Source organism: Lupinus angustifolius, chromosome LG12 (genome assembly GCF_001865875.1).
Source record: "Lupinus angustifolius cultivar Tanjil chromosome LG12, LupAngTanjil_v1.0, whole genome shotgun sequence".
In the NCBI taxonomy this organism is placed as follows: Eukaryota; Viridiplantae; Streptophyta; class Magnoliopsida; order Fabales; family Fabaceae; genus Lupinus; species Lupinus angustifolius.
Genome location: NC_032020.1, coordinates 14,508,390 through 14,536,012, shown reverse-complemented (window position 1 = coordinate 14,536,012; position 27,623 = coordinate 14,508,390). Strand labels below are relative to the sequence as shown.

At 34.4% G+C, this 27,623-nt stretch overlaps 3 protein-coding genes and 1 pseudogene across 5 annotated transcripts; 2 read left to right on the top strand and 2 right to left on the bottom strand.

The window, feature by feature from the left end:
* LOC109362340 (calnexin homolog) lies at positions 264 to 3,674 on the top strand. The gene is made up of 6 exons (XM_019608061.1): positions 264 to 377; positions 548 to 617; positions 1,630 to 2,756; positions 2,867 to 2,938; positions 3,182 to 3,298; positions 3,408 to 3,674. Exons 1-6 carry the CDS (start codon positions 279 to 281, stop codon positions 3,534 to 3,536), a joined length of 1,614 nt encoding a protein of 537 aa, XP_019463606.1. The 5' UTR covers positions 264 to 278; the 3' UTR covers positions 3,537 to 3,674.
* LOC109362339 (glutamyl-tRNA(Gln) amidotransferase subunit A) lies at positions 4,023 to 8,727 on the bottom strand. 2 transcript variants are annotated; one of them, XM_019608058.1, is made up of 13 exons: positions 8,474 to 8,727; positions 7,720 to 7,767; positions 7,180 to 7,281; positions 6,888 to 7,112; positions 6,686 to 6,768; positions 6,446 to 6,546; positions 6,006 to 6,129; positions 5,760 to 5,914; positions 5,522 to 5,658; positions 5,268 to 5,438; positions 4,910 to 5,134; positions 4,425 to 4,658; positions 4,023 to 4,338 (listed from the first exon to the last, which is right to left on the bottom strand). In XM_019608058.1, exons 1-13 carry the CDS (start codon positions 8,666 to 8,668, stop codon positions 4,201 to 4,203), a joined length of 1,938 nt encoding a protein of 645 aa, XP_019463603.1. In that variant the 5' UTR covers positions 8,669 to 8,727; the 3' UTR covers positions 4,023 to 4,200. The 2 variants fall into 2 exon arrangements, with proteins under 2 accessions (XP_019463603.1, XP_019463604.1); XM_019608059.1 differs by lacking the exon at positions 7,720 to 7,767 and having other exon boundaries at positions 4,024 to 4,338; positions 8,474 to 8,726.
* On the top strand, positions 13,885 to 20,042 carry LOC109361783 (annotated as a pseudogene).
* On the bottom strand, positions 21,063 to 27,234 carry LOC109362548 (respiratory burst oxidase homolog protein C). 2 transcript variants are annotated; one of them, XM_019608402.1, is made up of 12 exons: positions 26,471 to 27,234; positions 26,207 to 26,369; positions 26,069 to 26,117; positions 25,778 to 25,891; positions 25,232 to 25,654; positions 24,690 to 25,073; positions 24,499 to 24,594; positions 24,214 to 24,329; positions 23,951 to 24,053; positions 23,739 to 23,809; positions 21,857 to 22,401; positions 21,063 to 21,558 (listed from the first exon to the last, which is right to left on the bottom strand). In XM_019608402.1, exons 1-12 carry the CDS (start codon positions 26,982 to 26,984, stop codon positions 21,449 to 21,451), a joined length of 2,688 nt encoding a protein of 895 aa, XP_019463947.1. In that variant the 5' UTR covers positions 26,985 to 27,234; the 3' UTR covers positions 21,063 to 21,448. The 2 variants fall into 2 exon arrangements, with proteins under 2 accessions (XP_019463947.1, XP_019463948.1); XM_019608403.1 differs by having other exon boundaries at positions 21,857 to 22,398; positions 26,471 to 27,233.

The window sequence follows — 27,623 nt, the reverse complement described above, 5'->3', positions numbered from 1 at the left end:
TCAATGTGCATTTAAATTTGGTAATGGAATGGTGTAGGGGTGCAACGTGGTAAGATATAAATGTGTAGAATCACGTGACGCATAAAATCATTTGTTGAAAGAGGTGGATGCGAAAATGTCACATGGAGTGAAGTAGAACAAACCGCGAGTGTAGTCACCTCATAAAAAGAGTGAGATTCATTTACAACTTCAGATCAAAATTTCAAATTTCTTCACACCATTCTAAGTTAAGCTTTTCACTGTGACTGTAAAATACACATATATATATAGAGAGAGGTATGGGGGAGAGAAAGCGGATCTCTGTGGGGATCTTAGCGGTGTTCCTTTTGATTTCCGCATCTTCCTTTCAATTTCTCCACGCTTCTCATGATCATGCGGTAATTCTGTTCATTCTTTCTAAATTTCTATTTTATTAGAGAGAAAAAATGTATGCATCGTATAGTATATGAATTGTATATATTGTCACTTCATAATTTACCATTCATGCTACTTTTATGGTATTTTTGTGTTGGATCTGTATCTGATTGGTTGAGGAATTGTTGTGCAGATCTTCTATGAGTCATTTGATGAGAGTTTTGAAGGCCGTTGGATCGTATCACAGAAGGAAGAGTACAATGGTAACTAAATTCTTTAATTTTAAACGTGTTTGTTATGCTTTTGTCTCTAATGTTAGATGCTGTTTGTTTACAAATTGTTTGTTTGTTGAAGTGTGTGTGAAAATGCTTTTAAACGAATTTCATACATAATTGGACGAAATAGAATAATAAGCTTTCTTAATTTGTAATTTTACACTGGTGGTGGATATAATAGTGAATAATTGCTCTCCAAAGATAATAAAAGTACTATCCTTCCTTGGATGTCATTTTTTGAGACCATGTACAACACTTGTATTTATGGGTGACCATAATGGATGTTAGCTTAAAAAGATGTTGTGCCAGACTCACAGTGTGCACGAGGGTTTGCACGTAATGGAGCTCGGGGAGGGTTAGAAGTATGCAACATTATTTTCGTAAGTGAAGAGGTTGTTTCTAAGATTTGAACCTACCTATGTCCTTTATGTTAGAAGCAAGTAACCTTATAGTTGTGTTAAGGCTCCCCTCTGCTGCCTCTAATTAAAACAATGAGATTGTATAGGGAAAGTTGTTGAGTCCATTCTGAAGCTTTTACAAATAATAATCAAATCTGTTATGCAAACAGTAGTTGAATGAGTTGTTTATTGCTTATAAAAAATAAGAATTGACTCCACACAACCTAATGTGACAGTCCAATATAGAGGAACTGAGGAAGGGATAATGATAAATCATGAAAATTGAAAAGTGTCTAGTACTTCTATAAATAAGGTATGTCAGAATGTGCTTCACTTACTATTATTCTATGTGCTTATATGATTAGTGATTAGATAGTACTATAATCTGCGTTTTGATAAATTTCCCCTTTATACTTCAGTTCATTTGTTCCCTGGATGGGTGCGTATATGAAGCAATCGAGTGAAGTACATGCACTTTTATACAGTTTTGTATTTTATTACCTTTTGCATACTATCTAAATCCCACTCTGTTCATAGTGGCTAGATTGTATTCTCTTCTTCCAAAATTTAGTATGGCATTTGATTAGCCCATTAAATTCTAGGTGTCTGGAAGCATGCTAAGAGTGAGGGTCATGATGATTATGGACTTCTTGTCAGCGAGAAGGCAAGGAAATATGCTATTGTGAAAGTACTTGATGAGCCTGTGATTCTTAGGGACGAATCAGTTGTTCTTCAGTTTGAGACTCGCCTTCAGGAAGGCCTTGAGTGTGGTGGTGCATATCTTAAATATCTTAGACCACAAGAGGCTGGATGGAAACCTAAGGAGTTTGATAATGAATCTCCATATTCTATCATGTTCGGGCCTGACAAGTGTGGGGCTATAAACAAGGTGCACTTCATTTTCAAGCATAAGAATCCAAAGAGTGGGGAGTATGTTGAACACCATCTCAAGTTTCCCCCAGTTGCCCCATCTGACAAACTATCTCATGTGTACACTGCTATTTTGAAGCCTGACAATGAGTTGCAAATTTTGATTGATGGTGAAGAGAGGAAAAAGGCAAATTTCTTAACTTCTGAGGATTTTGAGCCAGCTCTTATCCCTCCCAAGACAATCCCAGACCCTGAGGATAAGAAACCTGAAGACTGGGATGAAAGGGCAAAAATTCCAGACCCATCTGCAACAAAACCAGAAGACTGGGACGAGGATGCACCCTTGGAAATTGTTGACGAAGAAGCTGAGAAACCTGAAGGATGGTTAGATGACGAGCCTGAGGAGATAGATGACCCAGATGCAACAAAACCAGAAGATTGGGATGATGAGGAGGATGGTGAATGGGAAGCCCCAAAGATTGATAACCCGAAGTGTGAAGCAGCCCCTGGTTGCGGGGAGTGGAAGAGGCCAATGAAGAAGAATCCTGCTTATAAGGGAAAATGGCATACCCCGCTTATTGATAACCCTGACTATAAGGGTATCTGGAAGCCTCAGGAAATTGCAAACCCTGACTACTTTGAACTTGAAAAACCTAATTTTGAGCCTATAGCTGCTATCGGTATCGAGATTTGGACAATGCAGAATGGCATATTGTTTGACAACATTTTGATAGCTAAAGATGACAAGATTGCAGCGTCTTACCGGGAGACTACCTGGAAACCCAAATTTACCATTGAGAAAGAGAAACAGAAGGAAGAAGAATTGGAAACTGGTTCAGTTGGTCTTGCAGGCTTCCAGGTAAGCTGGTTTTGCAGTTCCTTTCTTTCTCTTACCTCCCTTCTCTAAGAGCTTTTAACTCACCCACCTTCTCCTTCTTATGCATATGATTTTACTTCTTGACTTTGCAGAAGAAGATATTTGGTTTATTATACCAGATCGCAGATATGCCCTTCCTGAGTGCGTACAAGCTAAAAATACTTGTAAGTAGCCAAACTAATGTCTTCTATTGTAGTAACCAATGTTTTAAATTTTAGTTTGCGACCATTCAGGTTTTTAGGACTTGCCAAAACTATACCAGGGCTGCAATTGTGGCCGAAACGTAAGGTTTTTAGAGTTTCCAAAACCGTGACTCTCAACTGCTATTTAAAACCTTTGTAGTAACAACCTTACCACATGTCATGTTTCTCTTATTATTGACTGAAATTAACTCTGCTTCTCTGCAGGATGTCATTGAAAAGGGTGAGAAGCAACCAAATCTGACTATTGGAATTCTTGTAGCCGTTGTGGTTGTCTTATTTTCAATTTTCTTCAGGATCATATTTGGGAGCAAGAAGAAGCCGGTGAGTAGTGAAACTCTTATTTCCCCTGTAAACTTTAGCACACTTTCTTTTCTGGAGTTTTTGTTTGAGAATGTATATTCATCTGTGGGTCATGTATCTTGTTTTACAGGCACGAGTGGAGAAGACAAAAACAGAACCTGCAGAAACTTCCACTAACCAAGGCGGAGAGAATGAAGAAAACAAAGAGAAGGAGGAAACATCCGGCCCTGCACGACGGAGGACAAGGCCAGAGAATTGAATTGAAACTTGAAGGGGTGGCCGAACAAGAACATCATTACCACAGATAAATTTTGAGCTTAGTTGGATTATAGGTGATATAGCACTTTGTTTCATTATTCTCTTTCACCTCCTTCTGAAATGAGGAGTGTAAACCAGATATTGCTGGTGCTTGACATTTTGGAGACTTAATATTCTAAGCTAATTGAGTTTGTACAATTATTTTCTCTTAGTAATGGATTTTGCTTGCAATGCAAATATTGTGCCCAGATGATCAATCATGAAACAAATTATTCACCACCATTAAACAATCTTTTTTTCCAATTGATCAATTTTCAATAATGTTGACCAATCAATTTTGAACTAAACCAATTGCGGGACAAATTCTTTTATGTTGTTTCCTTATCTCAATGTCTTGGATTATCTTGTGATAAATTTGGATATGATTACGTAAAAGTCACATAATGCCCATTTTTGTATTTTTTTAAAATGACTCCCCAGCCAACAGAACTCCTTTCACAATGGTTCACCAAATTGACCCCAAGTGACACAAATACACAACATTAATGAAGTAACAATTTTTAATATATAATTTTACATTTATATATAATTATCAATTATATTCCGGCTTGTGATTAAACCCTGAACTCTTCCGGTTTGATGTCTGGAACCTGTCTTCCAGTTGCTCAAAGATGCAAAACCCTGGGAGGGTAAATAACAGTATGTGGATCAGGAATCTTATCATTTGGACCAGTATCATTGATAGGTGGGCGCTTTTTGTGGTGATCAGTGACTTCTTGGTAAGCCATTGCCAATGCCAAAGCCTGGAAACAAAGGAGAGAAAAGAAAGGCAAATAAGAATAAAGTTGTAGATTATGCTACTAAACATAGAATGCAGTCACAAGCATACAATGTGATCACGGTTAGGAGGAGCATAAATGCCGGCGGGTACAGTGGTTCTTCTTCTGGTGCCACCAGGTGGTGGGTTGGTGATATTGGTAAACCCTGCTGGAACTACTATGATTGGTAAACCAACAAGGTTACCAATGCAAACTTTTTCCCAGTCAGTTGCATTGCCAATGAATGCATCAACAGTGAAACTCTCTCTTATTTCTTTTATTAACCTTCCACGTGCTCTTTGTGCCTGCATGCAACAACACATTATAGCAAAAAAATAAGAGACTGCTATTGATATATGACTGTGATATGCAAACATTAACTTGAATACCTGATTTTTCTGTCACCTTGAGCAACATAATATTACAGGTCGTCAAGTTTAATATGAAGATATGCAATCACTCAAGTTTATGTCTATTCGCGACATTATTTCATTAGTTTTTATGGAGCCAAATAAATATGTAAAAATGCTATGAGTTAATGGAGCATATAAAACACCTGTATATAGTCCACTGCCGGAATTATGCGAGCACGGCGTACTTCAGTGGGCCACTGCTCTTGAGCTTCATACACATTATCCTGGCCTGAGCGTTGCCACTCATCAAAGTGAGCCAGCATATCAACATCCATTGTGAAATTTAAGATACCTTGAACAGAATCAACGGTGTAATTCAGTTTGAAAGGGACCATCTTGACACCCTTTGATGCAAGAACATGAACAACCTAAATTTGTCATAACAAAAGATGCTTACTTTCATGTATTATCCCAACAGAATTCGGCGAATGTAGACTCTTCGTGGGATAGAAACATTCAGGTTGAATCATATGTCATTGCAAAATCATTTTAACAACTAACCTCCATTTCAGCATCATCAAGATATCCAACTGTCAATTTAGTAATGTCAACCTGGAATGGATCATCAATGGAGCTATCTTTAGAAGAGAGGTCGTCGGGATCTCTTCCCCGAATAGCATCCAGAACAACAGCACAATCAGTTGCAGATCTACAAAAAGGACCAAGCTTATCCTGGTAGAAGGATTACATGTCAGTTTCAGCATTTACAGCATCCTAAAAGTAAAACAATAGAATCATAACAATTTGAGTTTTACCAAGCTTTCTGATAGGCTCATCACACCAGTTCGACCAATAGTGCCGAAAGTTGGGCGCAGTGCTGTCACTCCACAGCGAGAAGCAGGATAAGTTATGGATCCAGCTGTTTCTGAACCAATTGCAAATGGAACCATACCTGTAATGCAATACACAAAATCACATATCATATGCGGATTAAGAAAAAGGAAGAAATAAGCATACAACAGTACAAACATTAATGGAACCTTTGAAAAGTACCTGCTGAGGTGCTAGCTGCAGGTCCAGCAGATGACCCTGTAGAAAATTCCTCTATATTCCATGGATTCCTGGTTCTGCCACCAAACCAGATATCATCATATGCCAATGATCCAGAAACAAGCTTTGCAACAAGAACAGCCCCTGCAGACTTCAACCTGTATTCACCACAGTATCATCAACTAACACAAAATCTTAGCTATGAATATAATTTCTCACTGCAGATTTACATGTTTACGTAGACATTACCTCTTATAGACCCAAGCTTCCTGATCAATTACTTGATTTTTGAATGATCTTGAACCCCAAGTTGTTTTATATTCAGGCACTGCTATTATGTCCTTCAATCCATAAGGAATTCCATGAAGGGGTCCTTCAACGAAAGCCAGGATTTAATTTAAAAATGAAAAAATCTTCCAATGTTTCAGTGCTTATATAGTCATTTCTTAAGTAGAAAGTGAGAACTTTCTAAACTTAAAAACTTCATATTCCACAATCTCATAATTATGTTAAGAGTTACGGGATAGATAGACCTAAATTCTAGTCAATCTCGTAATTAAGTGATTTTGCTAAGGATGCGTGGGTATTTTATGTTGATCTTTCTAAAACTAGAAGTATATTAAGTCTCACGTAAATAAACTAGAATAAATCGTCGCTTATGAATGTTCTCATGCTAGTACAAAAACTACCTAGATACACTCCTTGGCTAAGCAAGTCATCGGCTTCCTTGGCTTGCTTGTGTGCCAACTCATCAGTATAAGTGATCACAGCTTCAAGAATCGGATTATACCTGGTGTCCATTCCACATGACATAGTTAGGAAGGAAGATACATTTCAAATATTACTGGAGTTCTCCTTATAAAAAGCACACTACATAAATACTATACAAATTACAAGAAACACTAGCATAATTAACATTGAAATACTACTTTTTTAATCTCCTCAAGAATATCTGTGTGAGCTCCTGAGAAGTAATTTGTTTTGTTTTGATGAGTTCACCTAATTCAAGAACCTGGTTTGAAACAAAGGGGAAAGACGTTCACGAAATAGTAACACTAAAATATGATAAAATGTAGTATATCAAATATAATAAAAATCAAATTAGTGGTCTGTCAACAATGGTTCACCTACACTCATAAAGGCAATGTCTTCTTCAGATTCAGGTCTCTGTATCCCAGAGATGGAAGGATAGTTGAACCTTTTGTTTGCAGTATGATCCAGTCGATAGTCCCAGTTAGCATTGAAAACTAAAGGAGACGGATAATGCAAGCCTCCATTCTCAGAAGCTACAAGTTTTCGATTGGTTCTTATAATTGGAATATTGAGCTCACTTGCACCCTTATCAATCTCCTCGATCTACGTGGAACACAATTAGTCACCACCATCACAGTAACACTAAATCATCACTAGTTAATAAAACTACCTGGCTATCATTGAAGAAGTTGGCATCAAGTAAACGTAGCACACGTCTTTGGCAGGAAATTTCATCATTCTTCTCTGAAAATTGAGATCGGTTCTTACTTCCCTGATTGATTGCCAAAAACAAAATCATGAAAGTACCACATTATAAGGGAATGCTTACAATACCCGTGCCTGAACCTAGTGCACTAAACCCATGCTACAGTTTATCACACTAAAGATTATATTGTTAAAGAAGTCAAAAACATTGTTGGTTAACACTGAAAGCACAGACACTTCACAATAGTTGTCGTATCCGACACTCCAACAGCCATGTATCCGTATTATACACATTTGGACACTCAAACTTATTCTAAAACATTTTATACATTTTTTGTCGTGCCCCGTGTTCATATCATATTGTATCCATGTCTTGTGTGTTGTATCCATGCTTCCTTAGTTAACATCCATGACCAAATGTAACATGGATTTGGTACTTGTTATGCAATCTTGGCACGGTACAAATGAAATGGAAAACTTGACTATAATCTAAGTCAGAACTAACCTGCAATTTCTCACAGAAGATTTTCCCTATTCTTTTTATGATTCTCGCCTGTTGTTACATTTGTCAGGAGGACAAAAATGCATAGTCTTTCTTTTCATACAAAAGTATAAAGGGATTTGGAATCAGATTATCTCTATCTGGGTTTTACTCACCTATTGTACATATATTAATATATACAATCATCTAATAAAACATGTAAGAAGTTAAAAGCGTGCAATTATTTTCAACAACAAAAATGAACTTCCACTTATGAATACCGACCAAGTCAACTACCTAGAACGTGAATAATGACTTTAAAGAAAAAAATCTCATCTGAATGAACAAAAGCTGATATATGTTATCATAATAATCAACATTAATAATGAAAAGCTTTATAATAGAAAAATTAAAAGAAATAAGTTTTACAAAAAGATGGTGCACTTAACAGAGAAGGGCTAAATCTGTAAATCTGCACTGAGTTCAATTAATTTCTGGTGAATAACTCAATATTCAATAAATGAGATACTGTATCTAAGTTTAGATCCCTTTAAAACAAGATTATTTTTAAAGTGGGCAACTGAGTTTATATCAAGTTGATATCATAAAGTCTGGTATCTAGAGACATCTCAAACTACTATATAATTTACCACAAACACACTCTTATTTACTAACTAAATAAACAGATCATAGTATTTTTCACCATGCAAGTATGCAAAAGTTCTAAAGTAATTTTCCTATGATGTTTGGATTGAAAAGTAGAGTAAAATATTGATACCATGTATGTGCAGTCTCCGTTTGAAGAATGAGGAAAAATGAGAAGCAGAAGATGGAAGGAAATTAGTATAATAGGTGCTGAAAAGTGAGTGGCACCGCTAACACTACGTGTCAAGTATAGAAGTGCTTGTAGACAGCACTTGTTGTTAGTCATGGCCTCCTCTTTTGCCTTCTCCATCCTCTCTTGGTCTCTCATACACTCTCCATATATAGGAACATGGATTCGTTTATTTTCCTCAATTAATAAGTCAACTCGATGTCTTTAGTATTATTATAGTTTGAGAATAAAATATAATTAATGGAAGGAATATTTTGGTATTCAAACGACTTATGAGCCCACATGATTCTATGCTGGAGGTTTGCCCTTGGTTGCTTGCGGCAAGGAATAAAAGTAATATTATAATTTTTAATTTGTTGGGTTTCGGGTAACCCAAAACTAGACCAGATGCAAGCTATAATATTGTTTTTAGAGAAGATAAGAGATGTAGAAAAGTAAGGAAAAATTGTATTGATTGATGTGTATTGAGAATACAAATAAGAGTTACTTATATACACAATATCTTGCAAATGTAAGTAAAGTAAGTAACTTAACTAACTTTTAAACAAACTAAAAGACAAATGCTAAAAATAATAAGTATTTGCTAATTGTGCTTACTAAAAGCTCTACTATATCCATCATTCAAAATGGAACTAAGGGACTTGAATTGTGAATTGTTCAATAGCCTTCCACAAGATGCACATACAAGGGTGACTGAGGTTGGTGCACCATTTACGTCTTTTTTGTTCGGGTTGATGCCTTGTTTTGTTGCACACCTTTCCTGCTCAACTTCATGCTCCAAGCATGATGCATTGCTCCCTTAGCCAATTCTGCAATTATAAAAATAAACTATAGCAATAAGATGATCGTATGAATAGTTCCATCTTGGAGAAAAGGAATATTACTAGTTCCATCTTGCAATAGCCTACTACCATGATGTGTTTGCCTCCATTAGTAACGTCTATAGTTATGTTAACCATAATGTGTTTTCAATACTACTTATTCATAACTAATATTATGTTCCTTTTTATGAGCAAAGTCTTCATTAATTACTTTTAATCTCTTTAAAAGATCATTGTATATATTTAGAAATTTGAATAACTGAAAATCATACAATAAATAATAACTCTTGCAAAATAAAAGATATTATGCCGTAATTTAATAGTTTAATTTATATCAATTGGATTTGGGGTCGGATATCAACTTATATTAAACTTGACTTGAAGGTGAAATTCGAATCTAAATCCAATCCTAGTCGCATCACGTTTCTCCATTAAATTCTTGTTAGATTGAGATGGGTAGTCCGTTTTCATTAGCACCCCTATGTCCACATCATTAATTTGTCATTTCCACATATGTAGTGCAAAAAGTCAAACTGCGTATACTTCTTCCCAGACGTTACAAACATTACCTAGGGTGGTTCACTTCATATGGCATGTGCTGCTAGGAAGAAGAACAAGTCATATATATAATAAAATTAGTCATGTTAGAATTTAGAAAATAATAAAATCAAAACATACCTAACTCCGCTATGACAGAAACAAATAAATTAATGTCAACCTTGTGTTGACATTGTGACAGATAATTAATTTAATATCTATGCAGGGTAAAAAATTTAACATATCATTCATCATTAGTACTACTTTTATTTGTATTTAAGAGTGAATAATTATTAACAAATGAATAATGAATGATATATTAATAATGTAAAGAACATTTACACGATTGGTATATACATATTAAATCTTTTTAATTTGAGGTCGGTACTAACGTAACGTATGTTTAATCGATGTTATTTTATTAACTTAAGCCCATCCAAATCATGATATTTAAATTAGCTAGCTGAAGCAAAGTTTAGTTTCGCTCCAAGGTTAAATTCCTCCATTTTAAGGCCCTTCTCATGTTTCTCTCTAACTTGTATGAACAAAGGAATCAATAAACATTATAATGGAGGGTCTTCTGCCTATGGTTGACAAAGCAATAAAGAAATACAGAACTGACATGAATTATGAGTGTCTTTCCTCAGAATCTGCAAAAGGTTATAACATGAGCATGGGTGAGATGATGGAGACTGATGTAAACTTTTATGATGGAAACCATATATAAATGGGTTTTAAGAATTCATAGTTTTGAGATAAAAATATAAGAATGGTTATGGATTATATCTACCCATGAGACACCTTTTTTCTTTATTGTGTATTTTTTTTGTCAATAGATAAATTTGTTTATCTCTTTTTCTTCCTTTTTATGTTCTTCCTTTATTAATTGTTAATAAAGACAAACTTTTTAAGCAGATATAGACAATGTTTCAATTCATTTTCTAATTAGTGTAGTACTTCCATCAAACACTATATACAGGTCTTTCCTAAGAGTTCTATCATTTCATTGAAAACTTTTTTGTCACAATACACATTTCTTACAGCTCAAACTCAGAGTCGTGGCTATCAGAATTCTTCATCGGAAAACGTGGCTAATTATCATGCTGATAAAATTCGTTATCGACGAATTATCGTTGGAGATTTATCTAAGGGGTTCTCATCATCGACTCAGCGGAGAAACCGTCCTGCTGCTTCTCTCTATTAAAAGGAACTTGTGAGGTTTAGGAGTCATAGACGAATATTTTCATGCATCACTGGTTTGTAAGGTGCACCATCTGCATTGATATCCAAGTTGTAGATATTTAATTAAAAGACAATACGGCTTAGGTGTGGGATGAAGATCAACTGTCTCAAATGGTGTCTCATACTCCATGTCTCAAGTCAATCAGAATGTTTCGTTTTATTACTTTTTTAAAAATTTTGATTTTATCCACATTAATATATGATTGATTGGCTTGAGATATGGAATGAGACACCGTTAGGGACAGATGATCCTCATCCTAGGTGTGGGATGTAGATCACATGTCCCATTTTGTGTCCAAAACAATGAGAAAGTTTCATTTATTTAAACAAAAAAATTATAAAAAATAAAAATTAATATTTTAATATTATTTTACGAAGTTAGATTCATTTGGGACATGAAGACAGATGATTTTTGTCCTTATAGCCATAAACCAAGAAATTAATGTTGTTGTTGTTTTGTACCAAGTGTCAATGACATATAATAGGAGTATATATCTATTGAGCTGAATGTTCGAAATATGATGAGCTGAATGTTCGAAATATGATGAGCTGAATGTATTTTCATAACTACTTCACCATTGTTAAACAATGAAACTAACTAGTCAAATACTTTTAATCTGCAAATCCTTATATAACCCACTCACATACATTGCAAAACACACTCTAACTTACACATTCTTTTTAGGCATCGGGTATATATAATTTAAAAAACCTAATTATAAATTAGAGCAAAATTAATAAAGCCCACTTGTGGACAGTGCTGGTCGTAATTACTAGTTACTAAGAGTGAAAACTTTAAATAAACGAAGTCTATATATCATAATGAGTTTGAGTCTCACCTCTTTATCTGTTTATTTTTTTAAATCATAGGTACTTGTTAGATTATTCAAAGGTTTATTATTTTTTGGGTACTAATTGTATCTCATTACCTTTTGTATGAAATTATTCTCTATCGCGGTTTGTGGTTGTCCCTTCTAATAAGTGTTGTTTCAAAAAATTGAATTCCTGACATTTTGATCATCATAAAAATCTAGCGAAACCTTACGATACTAAATTAACACTTATTAGTATTTAAATGTTTATTATATTACAAGGTCTTAAATTATACAAACATATAAATAAGCTAACAAATATATTTTTAATTAGTTTCATATATCCTTTACATTAATTTAATTTTGTGCAGATATCTTTATATTAAAATTATATATATTAGTGTGTACAAGCATTTCATGTCTGCCAATAAATATTGCATGATACTACATATTCAATTTTTATATATTTTATTTTTAGACTATACTTTATATATATTTTTGTGTTAATTATAATATTTAATTTAAGGTGAGACATGTGATTAATTAATGTGTTGGTGGTGGTTGTTATATAATTTTTTTTGTAAAAATTAAATAATATTAAGAGCAAAACATGAAATAAAAATTATAGCATGAGAGAGGTTATTTTAAGTTTTATCATTAAGATAACTAGTGTACGACACATTCGTGTCCGTCGAACGTCTGCCGGTCACGTTCTTATCTTAAAGTACTAAGTAATTAATTTTTATACACTTCATTTTGTAGAATTAAAATGTCTTTTTTGTATTACTTTATATTATATTTTTTTGTCTTTATTATAAAATATGCAACTTATAATTAATATGTTTCATGTGATTATATAGGATTATATGGTTTTTTTAATTAAAAATTGAATGGCAAAATAGGAATATATAAATTATACCATGGTGATGGTTATACTATGTTTTAGCTTTATATATAGTATAGATATAGATAATAATCTTACTATTAATAAACCATTAAGATAATAACATTCTTACGATTAATAAACCATTAAGATAATGTAAGGAAACTTTCACCAATATATTTTGATTTAAATCTCAAAATCCTTAAAGAAACTTCCAATCAATGTTATAATAATCGGATCGGACCGGCCGGTTCAACCGGAAAACCGGTGAACCGGTCTCCTAACCGGTACGGTACAGATGTTGAACCGGCCGGTATTTGATGAAACCGGCCGGTTTATACATATATATTTTTTTTTTTGAAAAAAAACCTTCAAAACTTAAAAACTCATTACAAGGTGACCCATTTTTTCAATCTTTCTTCAACACTTCAAGACACATGCTACCAATGCATACTTAGATTACACATTTTGGTTCCTAACATGAAGTACTGTTTGAAGATAAGATTTGGTGCAAAAATATAATATCGATATAAGACAACTTTGACTCATTGATATTAAATGTTAAAACTCCAAATTTATTTGTTTTACAAAGTGAGTTAGGAACTTCTGTCATTTATTTATATTTTGCGGTTGTAAAGTGAGTTAGGAACATTTGTTAAGTTAGGTGTGTAGATATTGCTATCATCTTTTTTCCTTTACGCTTACATTATGCTCGATGAAATGCCAAGTTAAGGCATATAGAAATGACAAAGTTAAGGCATATAGACTTTGGATTTGTAATTTAGATTTTCGATTTATTAAAGTTGTTTGTTTATGAGAATTCTTACTTTGACTATAAATATGGATTATAAATTTTAGTATCTACATATTAGATAATTTTTGTTACAGGTTTACACTTTACACAGATATATATATATATATATATAAGCATGTATGTCCGGTTTAACCGGTTTAATCCCATGCGGTTTAATTACTGAACCACTGGTTGAACCACTAAACCACTAAATCAGTACCCTCACCACTTTGATGACCGGTCCGGTTTTAATAACATTGCTTCCAATCCACATTTGGCGCCAAACCTCTTACAGACGGAGCGTGTGACTGAAGCGAAATGGTTCAGGTGTGTTTCGTTCTTGATCTTCGAAGCTTGGCACCTCCATTGCTAAGAGACTTGAAGAAGGTAAAGACCTTCAAACTTTTCATTTCAAATAAACTCCAATTATGATTTTTGAAATTTTGCGTGTCCATATCAGTCACTGTTTCAACTCGCTAATTTCTACGCCGTTTCAACTTCGACCTTATCGGACGGAAAATCCGCCGCTCTCGCTGATAAAATCGGTTTGTGCTACATCTTCAAGAATCGGTTATCTTCTTCCGACGAGGTAACTGTTTTACTGCACCGAACCATTTCCGATTGAATTGACAAACTTAGAAATGCACGGTATACTTTGGTACTGAATCTTTTTGTAATGTAGTTGAAGATCGCGTACACTCCCACCGCAAGCTTCAATCTACGCGATTTCCATCACGCTGTTAACAACTTGCCTTCAGATGCATTTCTGCCTCATACTGATAACAGCTCTGGTGCAATCTCTCTGTAGATATATGTATTTTCTTTTTTTCTGTTAGAAAACATACACTATTATTTAATTAATTGATTTGATGAATAATCTTCAGATGCGATGATTTCAAATGTTTTGAGTGATCAGGTATTGTATTCGTGGCAAGGTAAAGATATTGAGAAGAGAGTAATATTCATAACTTCGAATTTGCCTGAAGATGTAGATTCTATAATGACAAAAACCCTCATGGTGAGTCTGTAGTGCATTCATGGCATGGATTTTATACTTACAAAATTCATTTCCTAAGCATATTCACGAATGAAGTGTCATGTGTTTATCCACTCAGTTCTTCATCACATTTAAAACACCAAACAAAGAAAATAATAGAATTCAAAGTGGCATTTGTATTCATGTGTGTTTGTACAAAAGTGGTTCATGCTGAATAGTATTTTGATTTTACAAAATTACATAAGGAGTTTAGGCAAAGCATCTAAAAAATTGCAAACTTCAAAGTGTTCCACAGCCTGGTTAGAAGATGGCTGCAGGTTTTGAAAGATGACATGGAGGAGCCACTACTAGCTCGTTTCACTTTGAAGGACAATCTTTTGGACTCTGTGGACCATATATTCTGCAACCTGTTTGCATTAGTCAATCCAATAACCAACAGCTTCAGTCATTGTCAGGTAAAAGTACTCTGAATCCATATTGACTAATGACTTAACCAATTTCGGTAGACGTATAATTTTGCTTTTTAATTTAGAAGTAAAATGTTTCTTAGTTGTTCACACTAGAATCACAAGCAGTCATGTACTAAGTTATTAAATGCCCCAAACTATGTAACATTATCACAGATAACTAGTATATGCTCTAAAGGAATGAGCCTGAATGGATTTCCCGTTTTAAACAGTTTAACCTATTTCCTTTTCTAAGGATAAGAAAATTTATTGTTGGCTCATGGAAATCACTTCTAGGTTGTTGATTGCTCCTTATTCTAGTATGTTAAAAGGATTATAGTCACAGGGTACATTCTAAAGAGCGCGCTTTTATGTCAAATTTGAATGTCGTGTGATCTTTTAGATTCAGCAAAAATGTTAAGGTTGTAACATCGTTGCAATACAACGCAGAGTCAAGATAACATGTCATTCACTATATTGTACTAAACCATTTGTACACAGCTACACGTATTATTGGAGCAATCAGCTCCTTCACTTTGATTTTGGCTTCCATAAATCCAGCACTAAACTGGGGAGTGGGGACACTATCTATGTATGTAAATAATTTAATTAGTTTTAGAGATTTTGATAGGTTTATGCTGAAGGTAACAATCAACTATCACAATTTATTTGGATTTAGGACATACTATATATAACGTCCATCAAGTTAACAAGAGAATAAACTCAATTACTCAACATAGCAAAATTGATAATTTTGCGTTAGATGAATGAGTACACTAGAGAAGATAGCAATAGGAATCAATCCATTAGGAAGAAAGTTGGATAGCTCCTATTGTAGAGAAATGGTAGAAATACACTTTAAGTGGTTTAGGCATGTGAGAAGACAGTTAGAAGCCCAAATAGTAGAGTAGAAAAATATAAGATAACTAAAAAAGATGCAAAGGTGAGCAAAACAAGAGATAGACAATAAGATGAGTTATATAAATCTCTAGGTATTGTGGGAAGAGAAATAAGCGTCTATAGGCTTGCGAAGGGTAGGGGAAGAAAGACAAGAGACTTGGACAAAGTGAAATGCATTAAAGACGAAGATGAAAAGTTATGGTAATTGTCAAAAATATCAAAGAAAGATAGGAGAACTATTTTCTAAAACTGTTCATTGATGACATGATCCTTTACATTTAGATAGGCTAAATAGTAAAGAAGAGGTTCACAATTACATTTGGTTTTCATTTATTTGGAGAAGACATGAAAATCTGCGTAAAGAGATAGTGTGGAAAGCTCTAGAGAAGAAAGGAGTTCGGATTGCCTACATTCAAGCATTGAAAAATATGTATAATGTGGTCAAAACTGGTGTGGGGACATAAGATGATGTTTCAGAATATTTCCCTATTGCTATAAAACTACACCAAAAGTCAACATTGAGTTTCTACCTATTTACATTGTTATTGGATGCGCTTAATGAGCATATCTAATCTGGTGCCATAATGTATGCTTTTTGCTTATAATATTATCATAGTTGGAGACTCGATAGAGGAATTAAATTAGAAGTTAGAAATATGAAAACAAGCTTTAAAATCAGATGACTTTCATAATGTAGAAATAAGACAATATAAAAGGAATAACATTAATTATTGAGATTATATAGACATGCAGATGTCATGGCATGCCTTTGAGGGATGTTGACAAGAATTTCAACAGAGTTTCTTGTCCAGCCACTGGCTGCAACCTGGAAGCGCGTGATGTTATTGAAAATTCTGTCAGACTTGAGGAAAAGACAGTTCTGTTTCTTTCCTCAGCCCATAAATCCCTGAAGCCTTTGAAAGTTGCTTCACCAATTGACATGACTGTTACTGCAAGGATAAACTTGGCATCTCTTGATGAAGGTAAGTATTTTGCTTATGGCATTTCATTTATATCTTCACTTCATGTCATTACGCAGCAACATTATTATTTATCATTTTAATTAGATTGCAAAACCAATCTACAAAATGTGACCTAAGTTCTATGCAACAGTTTACACAATTTCGAAAGCTAGGAACGGTGTAATTTCTCAAGTCTTAATAGTGCTAGTATCTGTTTTAATGTTATTAATGACCTTAAGGTACATTGGAATTTGATACGAACCCATGTTAAAGATCTAGAAACAATAAGAACAACTGAACAAAATAAAGGAAATCTGTATTCATTACCGATGGTAATTACAGTGGTATAAGTACCAACTCCATCAAAGAGCTAATGCTCTATCCATATGTTCTCTATCCCATTCACTATTGGGGAGAGATTTGGTATTTTTTTATGTGCTGAATATATTTTCACTTCTCAAATTATGCACATAGGGAGTTTAATGAAAATTGCAGTAACTCCTGCTTGATTGAGTGATTGCAAAATGAAATTGATGAGTCTAGCATTTAAAGAAATGACCTACCGCAGAGGAAGAAAAATTCTTCTTCGTTCTTTCACATCCCCTCTTTCTCTTCTTTCAACTTAATTTTAAAGTGTATTTCACACCAAATTTATTAATCTTTTATGTCATTAGAGTGACTGAATAAGCAACTTCGGCGTACATTGTATCTTGTTCAAAATTCCTCTCTCCGGTTACACCTTTAAGATATCCAATATCTGCATTTTAAATTTTTATGCAGGTCTTATAATGGGTGCTCCCTTTATTGTGATTCCTTCACCTAATCATGTTATCCAATCCACTTCAGATGATGTTGACCAGTCAGATGTGAATTCTCAACGTGCGTTGAAAACCCCTCTCCCAATTTGAAATTTGTTTTAGCAGTGTCATCATTATCATGAATTATTGCCTTTCAGTGTACATTGGTTAGAAATTCTTCAAATTTTTAATTGTTTAAGTTTCTATCATTACTCTTTTCATGGCTACAGTTTGGCAGTTTTTCAAGCCCTTTCTAATCTTCTACATTCAATGGACCAAGGTTTGATATGCTCTTCAAATTGTGATTTAGAAACAATCGCAAAGGCTCTTTACCGTTGCTATTATATTCTTCAGTCATCAGATAATGGGCCAATGCTTCTGAAGGTGAGAAGAACAAACCCTTCTTGCTCTTTAACTATCTTAATCTCTGCACAATCAACACAGTTAGAAAAACAGTAAATCGTGTCAGTGCCATTCCAGTTTTTTTTTGTAATGTGTGTGGTATAATACTAGAATGTGTGTATTCTGGCTTCTATATCCTGATGATAGTTTGTCACCTGCTATTCTAACTGTAGCCAATAACCCAATAAACATGCAGCGGCTTGCAGGGGCAGAAGTCCTACGAGTTCCTGACAATCATTTAGTTGATTCATCAGTTAGTAAGGAAATTGAGAACTCTGTCCAAGCCTGCTTGTTAAAGGTTTGATTTGAACATTATCCTGAAGATATATATTTTTCTTTTCTTCCCCTCCAATTACAGTTTGATGGAGACAAATGCAATTTTTGCTGGCATTATTTTGTGAGGATAATTGTGGAGAATAAAAATGTCCCTCACACATGAAATGGTATGCCAGGTTTCTACTCAAATATGCTGAGAGTTCTACTGTCAGAATTTCTCTGAGAAAACTTTGGTTGTTCATTATATAAAATTTTCAAAATATGGGGTTGATAAGTGGCCTGTTTTTAAAATGAGTCCTTCACAAACTTCTGCACAACCTCGAACGATTTATCCAGTTATAGATATTGAAATTGAGCGATATAAATATTTACAAACTTGACAAAGTTCCTTGTATTTTGGAATGTTGAAACGTGAAACCAATATTTGCTTGCAGATTGACCTGACAGATTATGATCCTTTGCTGCATGAATGCGGCTTTCACCAAAAAATAAATTCGCTGGTCAAAGAAAGCTTACAATTGGGGTGAGTTTCTCCACCAAGCTGGACGTGTGGCAGTGCATGAATTTAAAATTTTGCCTAACAATAGATTTCTTTTAAGAAAATAAAAATATTAAGAATGAAATAGCAGACTTTTTAGCAGATGCTGCCAAATATACTTGTTTGTGGATGAACATTTATTATGGCATCGAAGAATTCCTACATTTACTTCTTTTTGAAGAAAATGATTAGCTTATATCTAAGTTAAAGGCTGTTTTTTTATGGTTCATGGTTCTAAATTTATCATTGTTGCAAAGGAGTTGCTTAATTGAATGTTCAAAGTTCTCCCTATGTTCTTTAATGATATAATATATTGTAGGTCAATATCTCCTAAATTGAATACTGAATTTTCTGAACTAAGCCCAAGTCCAAAACCTTCGCCAAAGGTGATCAGGAAAGCAAGATCAGCCACGGATGTCATAGTTGTGGATGAGGAAACTATGCCATTGAATATCACAGATCAAGATGAGAAAACCATGGCTTGTATTACAGAAGAATGGAAGCAATTGGTTGTGAATGAAGACCACAAGATAAACTCTCCATCTTCTATGTCCAAACCCAACTTGACTCTTTCAATTGTATCACCACGAAATGAAAATAGGCAGGTAGACAGGGAAACTTCAAAGATTTTAGAGAGATTAGAGGTTCCAAGGTCATTGAAAGCAAAGGCTGCCTCTCCTGTTTTCAATGAAAGTTGCATGAAAAATACAAGTCTACCCACAAAGAAGCCTCTTATACCATTCCAAGCTACTCAAGGTACAGAACAATCCTCTCTTGGCAGCCAACTAATCAAACCATCTTTCCACCGGCAGAGAAGGAAAATCAGATGAAAAGAAGGCAATTCCACACATTTCAGAAAATGGTTCTTCAAAATTTGATAAGGTCAGTGTACTTCCCCATCCTTTTAATCTCAAATATTTTGTCACGTCTGATTTTTCTACACAGAACGAGTCAGCTAATCTTGAAACATGTTTTCACTGGGGCTAGAAGTGTGAAGATGCTTAAATATTCCTTTCTATTTGTGTATACATACCTTACCAAGGCTTACAGTAGAAGCACAGATACTGAGCAGAGAAAAGAAGACATGAGTGAAAGATATAGGAAGGTAAAAGAGAATATATCAGCAATAGCTAACAAAATTTTAGTATCTCTGTTAAAAAAGTTAGTATCTTCATACTAATTTCAAAGCAGATTAAAGATTTTATCATTTTTACTTATCTAATTCATAACCATCGCACCAAAATAATGGCATTGAAACAGTTTTACTACAAAACACGGCAACGAGTTGTTTCTATCCTCTAATATTAATTAGGGAAATGTTAAAAAGTACCTAAGAGTACTTGTTAAGGAATTTAAAATAGAAACTGTGCAAACTAAGTGATGCATTCAAGACTTTAAAAAGTCAAGTATTACTGTTTTAAATTAACGTCATTCACTTCTTAAGGTTTGAAATATTAGTATATTATTACAACACAAGTCTACCCAATACAATAATCATGTAATAAAATAAGAATCATGATATTATAACAGCGTGTGAAGACGAAGTTTACTAATCTCAACCGGTTCACAAATAAATATATTATAACTTAAAAATGTAATATGCGTTTCATAAACTACGTATTGTGCAAGTTAACCCAACCACTCCTGAAGGAACATGTAACAGAATCCGGAACCCCTCTGTTGGTTTTTGAGTGTTGGACACTTATCAGCTGGTGGACTGTAAGCGGCCCAGTAAGAAACATGAACAAAAAATTCTGTTATTATTTTTATTTCCAATAAAAAAACACATACCTCGTTAAAAAATAAATAAACTTTCATTAACAGTAGAAGTTAACAGAATTTATAATGAAGTGTTTATTTTTCATTAGTAACAACAGAAATAGATTAAAATAATAGGTATAGTAGATTACTGTGGGAGAAACATGGATCACGCCACAACTTACTTAGACAACTCTAGTGGTAGTGGTGTCAAATTGTCAATTGTCATCAGGAAATATTTGTCCCTGATATTTTTCCAATGGAACCCACAAAAAGAGAGACAAGCCTCTTATCACAAAAAGTATGATCAACCATACTATACCTACAGGAATGCTCATCCATTTTGCGATAAATCAATTGAAAGAAACTGGGGTTTAAAATAAAAACTTATTGCATTCTGACTGGACAAATTATTCACTGTCATGTTTTACTCTATCCAAGGCTGCTTCTCCTTAGATTACAATTTACAAATAAAAATATAATAAAAACCATTCCCGTAGTATTTATTGTGGAATTTACAGAGGCATGACGACACACTTCGTAATCATGTTTTTTTATACATCCTTTAGTAGGTGACCAACTCACAACTTAACCTTTTATTCCAATCTATAAACGACGAATTAGTAGAGACATAAAAGTAGGTTATAAAAATAGGACTTTAGATGTACATATTGTAAATAATCTGGTATTATGGTGGGGTAAAGGTAGCTCCTTGCCGCAACTTCTGCTGTTCCCTTCATAATTTTCCATCTTATCAGAAATTTTCTTTATGGAAATCGAATTTTGTGGATGTGTTGTGAGAGAAATCTAAAGCAAACTGACGAAGCTGTTTGGTGAGTGCAGCTGGTCCACAGTAAAATACACCTGGATTACAATAAACAACGCTGTCTCAATCTATCGCAATTACGTAATTAAGATGATAAGCTTTAAATTGCATGAAACACTGAAAATAATAAATGACTGATATTAATAGACACCTCCACAGACAGCTTTTATTAAAAGTACTTATAGTCAAATATGCACCACATAAGCATCTTTGGAAAAAGTGTAATAGCATGCATTGATTAGCAATTATTAAAGTGTTTTGGATTTTCCCTTGAGTTGCTTAAAAAGAAGGAAAGAAAGAAAAGAAAGCAATAATAGTTCAAAAGTGTGTACTCACCAACTTGAGAATCTGGGTGATTAAGAGCAATGCGTTTGTAGACACTGCGCCAATCGGGTTTGGCAAAGTGAGACATAACACGTGTTCCAGAGACTATGTCCACGCCATTCTTTGCATGGTTTATAGACTGCAACATAGCAATAAGAGCAGAACGAGCATCACCCTCTTCATAAACGCTGGTGCAATAGCTGTGGAGTTCAATCACTCCCCTCTGGTCCTCTTCAGCTACCTCATTCATTACCCCTTTAAACCAGTCAAATGAACTTTGCTCTCTAGTCACCCAGTAGAAGTAGGCCCTCCTTGTCTTGAAATCGTTGAACCTGGCTTTCTTTTGATGGGTTGATGATAATGGTGAACCTCCTTCCTCTATTGTGTCCCACTCATCCTCTTCCATGGCCTTGAAATTATTCACCATGTCTTTTAGTATGCTGATCATTGGGGTAGCCCCAATTCCCAACCCCACAAGCAAAACCACCTCGTATTGTGTATAGTCTTGTGCTGGCGCTCCATATGGACCATCAACCATTACTTTTGGGAGATTACTGCATCATATCATAATCACAATAAAGTTTTCTTTTTGTATATAGACTGATCCAGTGTCTCAACTAAATCTTCATCATCAATGACATATTTATGATTTAAGATTAAAGGAGTTTATTTCAAATTAATAATGAGACCGTTGTTCTTAAAACATGTATTAACTTATCGCAGATTAAAGCATACAAGTTCACTAAAAAAACTAAAACTGTAGTGAAGAGGAAAAGAACGATCTGCAACTACAAGTTTGATGGTTGGTTCCAATCAAAAGTAAAATTTATTTCACTTTCCCAAAGGAGGTCTTTTTGGTTACGTATTTCTTTCAGCTGACCGCACTTATCTTTGCATACAGCAATTGTCAATAGTTGCCCTTATCTCCTTCATATCTTTTTTTCCCAAGTCTGAATAACAACCACTCTTTCCCTCCCCACGTAAACTTTATTATTTGATAATCATAAATCATAAGCATGTGACTGATATGAGAAAGTGAGCTGGGAATCTAAGGTAGCAATTATTGACACCGAAACTAAAAAGAACAAAAAAAGTTACGCCTAAGTTGTGACCTTCTGTTAAATAATTCCGCACCAATCGGCTAATGGGTTATCCATGCAGTGGTTCAATTATTGGATCCCTAATCTGATAGGACCTAAGCACATGTTGGATCCTAATATTGCGCTGCCCCTTTTAAGGGCCAGACCTTCACATAGCTTCACTCACCTATCAGTGCTTAGTAATGTATCTTAATTCAATTCATATGTAGTCATTTAATGGCACAACTCTCGATGAAAGACACCAATTGTGAGGACCTAAGAACACGAGGAGAGTCTAACCCAAATCTATTAAGTGGGGAGCCTCATAACTTAAACATCACATTAAGTTTGTTATTCTACTCAATTTGAGACTCCTAATATAATCCTCAAAAAATATTTTGAAGTTTCTTCTATACACGTTGTACCATGTATGCATAGAATCTCATACTTTGATCAAAATATGTACTCTACAAATTTATTCACTTTTCCCCAACAAATCCTCACTGTTTGAGTAAGGGCTTAATTCCCAGTCATGTTCGGTCCTGACCATAGGTGTTTCCAATTGTCTTCAAATCCTTACTTATCCACACAACTATATTATTGTGAAACTTTAATTAATTATATTAAGTTGGTATATAATTTAAGAAAATGAAATTATATTTAACATTTACTTTAAATTTGACTGATGGTGGTATTGATACAATTGTTCACTCCAACTTTGTAAAATACCAAACTACTACTGTTTTGGCATGTTAGGTATCCATGACCAAAGGTGTGACATTAATTATATTATCCTCTCATCAAATTGGACTTACCTTGGACTGTTATCTCCTTTGCATTCAGCTCTTAGAAGTCCACTCTGCCCATTTAGGGGTGCCCGGCACGCCTTAAAGGAACAAAACCAATTTTCAATGATATGATAATAAATTGTTTATGTCATTTCAATTGTCAAAAATTTCAGCACATGATAGAGATAAGCTTATGTTGTCGATAACTTCATTGGAAAAAAAAATCATGATGAAGTCACCTGTGAGAATTTAGTTTTCAGATTTCTAGTCCAGTCACCAACGATTTTAATGTGGACGCTAAGATAATCATCATCAGGGGCTGAGGTTATAGAAAATGGATGCCTGTGGAAGGATAAACAATGAATAACAGTGTAGAAATTAGATATAGAGAAATAAAAAGAGAAAATGGGAGATGCCCCTTTGAAGATTATAATATAAAGGTATTATATGCAACATTTGCTTATAGAATATATGAGTGATTTGTGTTTCTTCAAATGTGTACCATTCAAATGGAGACACAGCAGCACAATTGACAAACATATATTGTCCACTCTTGTAGGTAAACCCCTGAGGCTTTGACATATTAAGTGCTAACACATTTCCAGGATAAACAGCCACCTTCAAAATTAGAAATAAAAATGTGATGAGGCATATGCATATGGATAATATCGATATTTATTACTTCACCATGCATTCTAAGGTTAGCCGATAGAAAAGTTGGTCGAACTATATGCTGTTTATATAAAAGTATTAAATGAAAAGTGGGTTTTTATTATTTGATACCAACCTTTAATATTTTCACAGACTTAGTGCTCGATCTGAGTGCTCTAACCAGTCTTTCCAATCCATAAATGGTGATTGGAATAGCCAAGTACATCCAGGTCTAAGAAACACATAACATTAAGTGCATGTTAATCGATTATAAATGAGCTTTAAAAAGCTAGATATAGAGACAAAAGGTTAACTGAAGGTGCTAACCGTTCTCTTGTACCATTCCTTGGTCAAGTAAAGTTTGATCCCATGCACAACCAACAGGGCATAGACAATAACTAGAAGGTGGTGAGAATACCAAAAAGCATTGAAACCTGTGAGTTTTTTTAGGGATTTGGGTAAGTTGTTTTGGCCTCTCCTTAACCGAGGGTTGGCCAAAGTGAAGGCTATTGCCATTAGCAGAACCATTATAATCCCTGTTACTCCTTCCCATGATATGACATAATGCCAATAATTTGATGGTTTATCTCCAAAGAAAGGTTTCATGAGCTTGTACTTTTCATTGCTTGCATGAAGAAGGCGAGGAAAATCACAAGTAAGATGATAAATACCATGTATACCAACACCAATTGCTATTGCCACAGCTATCACCTGCAGAAATATTACCATTTGTTTAATACAGCTATAGTTTTATATGCCTTATTGGTTTGTGAAAAGTGCTACAAATCAGAACTGAGGGATAGAGTAGATATGTTTTCCTTTCTTATCACTCCTGAAAGAACAAGCAAAAGCAGAAAATGGTAAATTACCTTGTGGAAGTTGAGGTTGTCATCAAAAGGAACTGCAACCCCTAGCTTGGTCTTATTCCTGAGCCAGGTGATGGTGTTTCGGCAAACCGGTAATAAAATAAGAGCCATGTTCAATTTAAGTGTCTCAGCTGCACCTTTTGCCATGCATACACAATGGCCCATCACTTCATAGGCAGCTTTTCTCCTATATTGCACAAATTTGTAGGCAAATAGACCAAACATCACACCAATCCACAGTGCCAACACCCAAACTCTCCGCCAATTGTCCTGCAAGAAGTACTTGGTATCTCTATACCACCTCCTAATAGGATTTTCAGCAAATGTTGGTGTAAGTTTTTGGCTTAACATTTGACTCAGATACTTACTGTCTCCTCTTGTGGTTTGGTCTGGTCCATGCAATAAGAGTGTCTCCAGATTGTCTATCTGTTTTTCAAAGTCAAAAAAATATTACAACAGGGCTAAACAGGTTAGGTTGAATTGAGATGAGAAGTCTGTAATATGGAATTTTTCCAATTTTGAGGTCAGAGGGTAGGCTGTGTCATTTACATTGATAAATCCTGTCTCATCAGGGTCTAGTTCTTCCATGATCAAAGCTGCATATTCCTCTGCTTGTTTCTGAATATTCGAGAGTTTGTTGGCAGTTGCACTCAAGCATATAATCTGACAGCAGAATTGAACACATAATCAAGAAAGATCTTAATTTGATGAGGGGGTAAGAGGGATGCAGACTAGAAAAAATTTCTGGTAAAACTGCTTTACAAGTTTTGTCTGCATATGAAACTTGAAAGTAAAGTTCTGTTCAGATAATATTTGGATCCAGAAATAATGATGCCGTACCTCCTTAATTTCTTCCTCGGTGATTCTTCCATCTGCATCTTTATCAACCCTGCATTCCAAATTAAGCTTGAAGATATGATATAATTCAGGGCATTCAGCAAATACTTCATGATTATACTAACAAAACCAAAGCATTACATGTCAAAGAATGTTTTGAGCCTAGAATCAAAGCTTTGGTCAGAAATATTGTCCCAGAAGTCCCTCAACTGGACCTTGTTAATAGAACCCCCTTGAATACCTCTCTGCCTAGCAAGAGTATCAAACAGCTTTTCAGCAAATGCATCAAACCCCTTGTTCATTCCTACAATCAAATCCAATTACATACATAGAAAAATTACTCTTTATTCATACATCTCTCATTTGAAGCAAGATGATGAGGCATAACATAAGGGTATCTAATACCTATACATTGGGCAAATAGATCTCTAGAAAGATAGCCATCAGTGGAAGCAGTAAGCTTGTTAAACTCTTTCTCAACTTCAGCCCAACCAGCACCACTATCACCAGTTTTGCTGATAAATTTAAGTCCTGTAAGAGCATGTGTTGCTGCAGCTTTATTCCTATCATAGCGTTTTACTGGCTTTGAAAATGAAGCTAAACGCTTCAGCTGCTTCATCCTAATGGTAGCATTTTGCATAGCATTTGCACCAAAAGAAGCTTTTTTCTCCAGCTTCTTCCCTATCAAACCCACTTTCTCATCACCTGCAACAGTTTTAACACTATGTAATGCAATAGATCCACCTTCAATTTCCATAGTGACCTCAACATAGTTCTTTTCATCTTCAGCTTTTTGGTTGTTCAAAGGTGCTTTCAGTGAACCACTGTGAGGTAGTACTCTTTCAGTACTTATGAGTTCTATATCTGATGCATGATAATGAACAACTGGAGAAGCTTCTGCTACCTCTTCTGCTACCATTGTACTGCTTTGTTTTGAGTTTTCTTGTCAGAATCTGCAACAAAAAAGCACTTTTAGGTCTCTTTTGTTGAACACATTTGCTCCTTTATCATCTGTGTTCAGTACTGTCTTTGCACTGTGTGTGTATGATGCATTTTATTTTTGTAGAATGTAGCTTTATTTGTAGTAGTGATGAGACACACTACAAGTTGGAATTGTGATTTGTGAAAGGGAAAGTTAGTAATAATATATTAATGATAAAGGTTTTCTAAAAGCATTTTTATAATGATGAAAAGATTAGGTAGATAATCAATAATGGATCTAATATCTAAAACAGTATCCTCAAGAGAAGACTTCCTAAATATGCTAATTATTAATTAACAATAGTGTTTGTTTCTCATTGTAGCTTACAAGCTTAGTATGCACATTGTTAATCTTTAGTCAAATAATAAATTTTATTCAATAATAATAATTAAGTCAATGTTAAGATTACTATTCAATAATAATAATAATAAAGTCCTATTAGATCTAAAAAAAAGTTAAAGATTTAATCTTAGAAATAATATTTCGAAAATATTAATAACTTAATTATAAGGTCGTGCTTGATGAAACCCTTAGTTATACCAAATAAAAAAGTGAAAGTATAATTTTAAATGTAAA

Coding starts and splice junctions, on each gene's coding strand:
- LOC109362340 (XM_019608061.1), top strand. CDS start 279: ATGGGGGAGAGAAAGCGGATCTCTGTGGGGATCTTAGCGGTGTTCCTT. Junction 2,757..2,866: donor TTGGTCTTGCAGGCTTCCAG/GTAAGCTGGTTT, acceptor TTGACTTTGCAG/AAGAAGATATTTGGTTTATT. Junction 3,299..3,407: donor TTGGGAGCAAGAAGAAGCCG/GTGAGTAGTGAA, acceptor CTTGTTTTACAG/GCACGAGTGGAGAAGACAAA.
- LOC109362339 (XM_019608058.1), bottom strand. CDS start 8,668: ATGAGAGACCAAGAGAGGATGGAGAAGGCAAAAGAGGAGGCCATGACT. Junction 6,547..6,685: donor TTCTTGAGGAGATTAAAAAA/GTAGTATTTCAA, acceptor AATGGACACCAG/GTATAATCCGATTCTTGAAG. Junction 6,130..6,445: donor TAGCCAAGGAGTGTATCTAG/GTAGTTTTTGTA, acceptor CTTTCGTTGAAG/GACCCCTTCATGGAATTCCT.
- LOC109362548 (XM_019608402.1), bottom strand. CDS start 26,984: ATGGTAGCAGAAGAGGTAGCAGAAGCTTCTCCAGTTGTTCATTATCAT. Junction 26,118..26,206: donor CTCAAAACATTCTTTGACAT/GTAATGCTTTGG, acceptor TTTGGAATGCAG/GGTTGATAAAGATGCAGATG. Junction 25,892..26,068: donor CCGAGGAAGAAATTAAGGAG/GTACGGCATCAT, acceptor TTCTGCTGTCAG/ATTATATGCTTGAGTGCAAC.